Source organism: Bison bison, unplaced genomic scaffold (assembly GCF_000754665.1).
Source record: "Bison bison bison isolate TAMUID 2011002044 unplaced genomic scaffold, Bison_UMD1.0 scf7180017864291, whole genome shotgun sequence".
Lineage (NCBI taxonomy): Eukaryota > Metazoa > Chordata > Mammalia > Artiodactyla > Bovidae > Bison > Bison bison.
This window is the reverse complement of record NW_011494863.1, coordinates 9,540,667-9,548,170: the sequence shown is the minus strand read 5'-3', so window position 1 is coordinate 9,548,170 and position 7,504 is coordinate 9,540,667. Positions and strand designations below refer to the sequence as shown.

Sequence of the window (7,504 nt, the reverse complement as noted above, 5' to 3'; positions counted from 1 at the left end):
GACTGAGCGACTGAACTGGAGTGAACTGAGAATAGTAGTAGAAGTTAGAATGGCCATTGGTGGTCATATCATGTGTATCACTGTAGGGTATTTCAGAATTTCAGCTCTTGCTGGTTTTGAAAGAGAAACTGTGGCAGGTAGTCTTAACTTACAATGGGATAAAAGTAATTCATATCTTTCATCATCCCTTTGTAACTTTGAATTATTTTTTGTTATTGTTTAATTCCCCTTTCTCTGCAGTTGTCAAATTCCCACTCATCTTCTCAGTCTCTAGACCCCTTGCCTGTTACATACAGGCTAGTATCTCAAGGATGAAAGTCACATAGAATGCCGGAGTGATTTCAATATATTCCTCCGTTATCTAGGATTCTGGCTTCTTTGGTCATTTTCAGATAATATCAGAAATTATACATACACACACACATATGTGTGTATATTATATAATTTTATGTAATAATGATGCTAAAGCTGAAACTCCAGTACTTTGGCCACCTCATGCGAAGAGTTGACTCATTGGAAAAGACTCTGATGTTGGGAGGGATTCGGGGCAAGAGGAGAAGGGGACGACAGAGGATAAGATGGCTGGATGGCATCACCGACTCGATGGACATGAGTTTGAGTGAACTCCGGGAGTTGGTGATGGACAGGGAGACCTGGAGTGCTGCAGTTCATGGGGTCCCAAAGAGTCGGACATGACTGAGCGACTGAACTGAATCTTGTTAATTTAAGATGTCTGTTGTGGGAGTGGGTCTGGTAAAAGCATATAAGACCTTGATAAGACTTGTGAGTAGGGGGCACTCTCTGACCGTCTTCTGATGTCTATGTCAGAATGTTTCTCTGTCCCTTTCAATACTTTAATAAAACTCTGCTACCCAAAAGCTCTTGAGTGAACAAGCTTGGTCCCTGGTTCCAAAGCTAAATCGTCTTCTTCAGAGATCATGAATCCAAACTGACATGGTTCACTGTAAGCTCTCAGTAGGCTTTTATGTAATTTATTGAATAAAAATTAAAGAACACATGTATCAATATACCATGTTTACTGAAGAATTATTTTAGAAGCATCTGTAAAAAAAAAAGATTGTACAACTAAGTGAATGTATTTCTATATCCTAATGAGCAATATTCCCTTTATTATAAAGAAGAAAGATTTTTAAAAAGACTAAATCATTAACTTTTTTGAATGAAATATTTAATATTTTAAGTTGTATTAAGTTTTATGATATCAAACATATATTTAAGATATTTTTCAAACTGTCACTAAATAACCAAACATGGAGAATCAAAGTCCTAAAATAAAAAAATCTTTGAACTGGCAATAACTTTGAAATTCTATTTTCCATCTCATGTTCCAAAAGAGGATATATCTGATCATCTGTGAATTTAAGGACCCAGTTGAGAGAAATCAAATTCTAGTTGTAGAATTGACTGCAAAATTAGATCACATTAGAATTATAAGGGTGTATATCTTCATCAAAATTCAACAAACACCAAAATGAGCAACTTCAAAATTTTTACGAAGAAGCCTATAGAGAAAAGAAAGAGAAAGAAAAGCAAATTAGCAAGAGAGTATTTTAAACTTCATGATAAGTGTATCAAGTGTTTCCTAATGAAAAGGAGTCTGAACTTGGGACAGGATGGAGTGGCTGTGCTCCTGTTCTGTAAGGAACTGGGCTGCATCTGGTTCCTGGCCCTGAGTTTCTGCTGTTGTAGAAACTCCTGCATGCTGATTCTGGCTCATACTTTGAATCTGCTGTACCCAAGAAAGTGGGGGATTAGGGAATGTGTTTGTGGTCCTTGAGAAGGAGACGACAAAGTTTGGTAGAAGTGTCATAGACTACCCTGCAGTCTGAGAAAGGTTTGAAAGGTTGTCTTGGGGGTTTAGGGGACCATCAGAAGAATCCCGTTCTAGAAGAAATGGTGCATGGTGATTAATTTCAGACTACAGCCATAGTGTCCTGTGCCAGTTAATAGTTGCTGACGCTGAAGATCTGGTCATGGCAATACCAATATTTACTGCGCAGCCTCAGGGCTTCTGAATTACCATACGTTAGTCTGCTGTTAGTAGACGGAGGAGCCTGGTAGGCTGCAGTCCATGGGGTCACGAAGAGTCGGACACGATTGAGCGACTTCACTTTCACTTTTCACTTTCATGCATTGGAGAAGGAGGTGGCAACCCACTCCAGTGTTCTTGCCTGGAGAATCCCAGGGATGGGGCAGCCTGGTGGGCTGCCGTCTATGGGGTCACACAGAGTCGGACACGACTGAAGCGACTTAGCAGCAGCAGCAGTAGATAATAATTGATTTTCAGAAAATTCTGCATGGTTATGTAGAGAGCTCTAAAGCAGTACTCCTTTTTAGAAATTAGAACTTTAAGGAAAAGTACAGGTGTGTAAAGGCCATCTTTTATGTATGGTTACGACAGTTATTTTGTACATATGCTGTGTTTAGGTTATTGGCACTATGAATTTTCCTATTCTGTTGAAATGACTTCCTGATTACTTTTGAAGAGGAAATATTTACTGTCATATTCTTACATCTTTTCACTGCAGAGAATACATATATTACGGTAAGTATGACCATTGGTTGCACAGACTGGCTCATGTTCTCCAGTACAAGTATGTGGTGAAAGCATGAATGACATACAGTTAGTCTGCAAAATATTAAACAAAAACATGAAACTTATCAAATAACACAGAGTAAGAAATGTTCAAATCTAATATGAAATGCCACACATATAAATGGGATAAATATATTCTGTATATAAGTTTAAGAACAAACCTCAGTAGAACCACTACCCACTTAAAATGTAAAATATTGTCAATATTTTTTATGTTTATTATACTTTACAAAAAGACCACACAATTTTGTTGTTAAAATTTACAACATTAAAAATATTATTAATTTATCATTTTTAACTTCCTAAAGACTTAAGTGTTATCTTACCTTATCCATTTTTACTTTATATCGGAGGAAAGCTTCTGGGAAAAAAGAGATAAAAATGATACAGGATGAAAACAGGCATAGTCTCTGGTAGTAAGTGACACATCTTAGTAGCAGAAACGAAAATTGCCTATACTAACAATGCAAATCTGACAGCAAAACACCAAGTTCAGAAAACAGAACAAAATCAAAAACCACTTTTTAATTCCCAGAGTAATCGCACAGTGTGAAAAGTAATGTCCTTTTTCTTTTTTTTGCCATGCCTTGAGGAATACAGAATCTTAGTTCTCCAACCAGTGACTGAACTCATCCCCCCATGCAGTGGTATCATGGGAGTCCTAACCACTGGAACTGCCAGGGAATTTCCTGTATTATTTTTTAACTCTTCCCTTCACCTTGCTTTAGAGATACCATTGTCTTTTCATCTTTGTAGTTGAGATCCTCATCAAATAAAACAATGCTTTCTAAGTCACTTAATTATGAAGAAATTAATCAGTACTTCATTCATCAGTTATTTGTTCTAAGGTAACCTTACTGTATAAATTCTGAAATTTATTTAGCCACCATAAGCTTTAAGGAAGGTAACACAGTGACAAGGTCAACAATGAGTTCCCTTCTTACACAAGGCCTTGAAAAAGAGGAATCAGCTGGCAAACAGCAAATCCGATTGTCAAGAAATACCAGATCTAGAAGAAATCATTTCTCCTCACACTTTGCATATAACAACAATGGAATTGACCCCTGAAAGGAAGAATTTAAAGTTCTTGAGTTACAGATGAACAAAAATATAAAACCTACTGTTCATTCAAACCCACTACTCTGTATTCACTTGTCTAATATGGGAAATGAAGAAAAGCAGCCATTGCTGCAGTTTAAAATAAGACATTTGTCACATGTTCAGTTTCACTTTACCAGTTTAAGTTTTACAAACCCAATAAAATTGGTTTACAGCAGTTGTTTACTGAATTTTCTAGGGTCTGTTTAACTCAGGGCTGGAAAATTTACTCACCAGAGCAAAGAAGAAATGCAAAGAAAATGATGAAAATAGCTTTGATCCATGACGAGAAGAAAGACATTTTATCAAGTCAGTAGCTGAAAACTTTATAATGGTTGATAACTCATAAACAGAGAAAAATCCTGATTTTTCCTGTAAATAGATAAACAGAATCTATAGTCCACACATATAATCTTCGGTAAAGGAACCATTCCAGTCCCCTAGATTACTAATTTAGGTGAACCATTTCCTTTTTTTCTTCTTCCAACCCTCAGATTCAAGACATAAACTGTAGCCTGCATAGATACCTGAGAAAAGCATGGGACAAAGTCTTGTTTGCATGGAAAAGGGGCCGCTTACCTTCCTTCCCACCTCTGGACGTCCGCTCATGAGGAACCTGGCTACACGTAGAGAGACATGCGCACTCGCAGCCGCCCTCCCAGCAGCGCTGCTCACCAGGGCTAACGCCCGCGATTCCGCGCCTGAACTACCGGCACAGACGGATCACGGACAGTGAGGCCAGCAGCGTTTGAAACCATCTACTTCACCTTTTCTCCTCAAGTCTCTCCTTAGTCTCCCCAGCTAAGTTGTTCTTCTTGATACAGAAAGGAGCTCAGTGGGGAAAGACAGAAGCCCCAGGAGAGATAAAACACAGAGATATTCTTTGCCTTCACAGGGGCTGTCAAGTAGTTCTTAAGAGATGCTTCACAAACACCCATCAACAGATCTTCCCTCAGCAGGAGGCGTGGGGACAACTTGATCTGATGAATCCAGATATGGGGAAGAGAGGCAGTAAAAATATAAATATGTATATTATAGATTTTAAGATAGAGAGGATATGTGAAAGGTTTCTAAGCAGTTGAGCTGGAAAGGAACAAAAGGATTCAAGCAAGAAGAGTTTTGTGAACTATAATTACATATATACCTTTGACCCTTCATATCTTTCAATACCAGAATTGAATTATACTCAATTGGAAAATATTTTTTATATTATTTATTTATTTTTTTTACTTTGAGATAATTGTAGATTTACAATTGTAAGAAATAATAAGAGAAATCCAGTTTGACCAGTTTCCCCTAATGGTTACATCATGTAAAACTATTACACAATTTTACCACTAGTACTTGACGTTAGCTAGAAACCTTTTTAGGAGTCCATGACCAAGAATGTGGAACAAGCGTGTGTAGGCGAGACCTGGGCAATGGTTTATTTTTAAAGTTCTCAGATACCTCTCAGGACCAGCCAGCTTTGGGCAAGCCTGGGTCAGGGCACAGGATGTGAATTTCTGGGATAGAAGAGAGAGAAGGCTGGGAAGTTAAGCTGAGAACACATGAAGTGATGCCCTGAATTTTTGTTCAATAATTTCATCTTCACAGCATAGGTAATGAAAGACACTGAAGGCATTTCAAGTAAATGAGAGATTTGATCAGAGTTATCTTTTCCTTATGAACTAATCTGCCTCATAGTCTGAGTCATTGGAAAGGGCTTTGGCAGTTCAAAGATCAGGGTACAAATTCAGTCTATACTTTATTAACTTTAACTCAGTATTCAGACTTTCTAGTGCAACTTTGCTTATTTTGGAGACGGCAATGGCAACCCACTCCAGTACTCTTGCCTGGAAAATCCCATGAACGGAGGGGTCTGGTGGGCTGCAGTGCATGGGGTCGCTAGGAGTCGGACACGACTGAGTGACTTCACTTTATTTTTTCACTTTCATGCATTGAAGAAGGAAATGGCAACCCACACCAGTGTTCTTGCCTGGAGAATCCCAGGGACGGGGGAGCCTGGTGGGCTGCTGTCTCTGGGGTCGCACAGAGTCGGACATGACTGAAGCGACTTAGCAGCAGCAGCAGCAGCAGTGCAACTTTTCTTATTTTAAATGTGAGAGTAATACATCCACATGCCTTTGTTCGTCTTAAATGTTACATGTAAAATACTTAAACTATTTCCATTCAAGTTGTGTGGTTGGGAGATATTTGTCATTCTGTTACTGTGCCTTTTCAGAGTGAAGAGACCCAGGGTTTAGAAAGAAACATTTAAGATTATTAATTTATTAGGCCAACTTAATTGAAGGACCCACATATAGTAAAGTCTATTATGCTTAGAGTAGCTCTTGGATTTAATTATTTAGACACCATCAGAGATGCCTGCTGCTGCTAAGTTGCATCAGTCCTGTCTGACTCCGTGCAACCCCAGAGATGGCAGCCCACCAGGCTCCCCCGTCCCTGGGATTCTCCAGGCAAGAACACTGGTGTGGGTTGCCATTGCCTTCTCCAATGCATGAAAGTGAAAAGTGAAAGTGAAGTCGCTCAGTCGTGTTCGACTCTTCGAGATCCCATGGACTGTAGCCTACCAGGCTCCTCTGTCCATGGGATTTCCCAGGCAAGAGTACTGGAGTGGAGTGCCATTGCCTTCTCCGTCAGAGATGCCTATGATGGACCAAATCATATACTGCAGGATATTTTAGGGAAAAGTAAACTGAAACTTAAAGGGGAAGTTATAGAGAAACTCTTTATATACCAGGCACTTAAATTTATTTATCAACAGAGATTAAGAGGAGGAGAGACAATCTGTGACTCACAGCAGGCTATAAAATTTTGAAATTCACCAGAAAAGGAAATGTTAGACTTGAGGATTTTTTAATATTAACTTCACAACAACAACAAAAAAGTACGTTTTCTTCAAATTGTGGCAGGGATGGTGGTGAGAAAGAAAACACTTGAGTTGAGAAGATAGATATTTTAAGAGAGAGAGAAGAGGAACATAGAGCAGATTCCATCTTTCCCGTCATTATTACTGTAAATAGGAGGCAAAGAAACTCACCACTCTAGGCAATACTAGAGATGAGCTACATGGATTTAATTTACATATGTAAAACACTAGCTCTGCCTAATACTGGACCCTCCTCCAGGTAACTATATACTACAGGTTTGTTTTTTTTTTTTTTTTTTGAGACCACATACATTTAAAAACTGAATTATTCAAAGGCATATATACTAAATGTTCAACAGTGATTGGATTCTTCTAATGAGCTTCATATCTCAGAGCCCAAAGGGATTTGATAACAGTTAAGACCAGTAGACAAAAGAGTTGGATTGGAAATGGGCAGTTCTTCATGAAACATGTGTTTGGAGGTTAGAGAGTGATGCTTTTAAAAAATGTTTATTGAAATATTGTTGATTTACAATGTTGTGTCAGTCTCAGGTATACAGCAAAGTGATTGTTATACATACACATATATGTGTGTGTATATATTAATATATACTTTTTCAGATTTTTTCCATTATGGGTTATTGTAATGCATGCACACTACTATAGATAAACAACAAGGTCCTACATATAGCACAGGGAGCTATATTCAGTTCAGTTCAGTTCAGTTCAGTTGCTCAGCCGTACCCGACTCTGCAACTCCATAAACACTGCATGTCAGGCCTCCCTGTCCATCACCAACTGCTGGAGTCCACCCAACCCATGTCCATTGAGTCGGTGATGCCATCCAACCATCTCATCCTCCATCGTCCCCTTCTCCTCCTGCCCTCAACCTTTCCCAGCAACAGGATCTTTTCAAA

At 38.7% G+C, this 7,504-nt stretch overlaps 1 protein-coding gene across 1 annotated transcript; it reads right to left on the bottom strand.

The window, feature by feature from the left end:
• Nucleotides 1–978: 978 nt before the first annotated feature.
• On the bottom strand, nt 979–4,084 carry LOC104996283 (sperm-associated acrosin inhibitor-like). The gene is made up of 4 exons (XM_010850486.1): nt 3,950–4,084; nt 2,944–2,978; nt 2,535–2,650; nt 979–1,523 (listed from the first exon to the last, which is right to left on the bottom strand). The coding sequence occupies exons 1-4, from the start codon at nt 4,014–4,016 to the stop codon at nt 1,478–1,480; spliced, it is 264 nt and encodes an 87-aa protein (XP_010848788.1). The 5' UTR covers nt 4,017–4,084; the 3' UTR covers nt 979–1,477.
• Nucleotides 4,085–7,504: the final 3,420 nt, after the last annotated feature.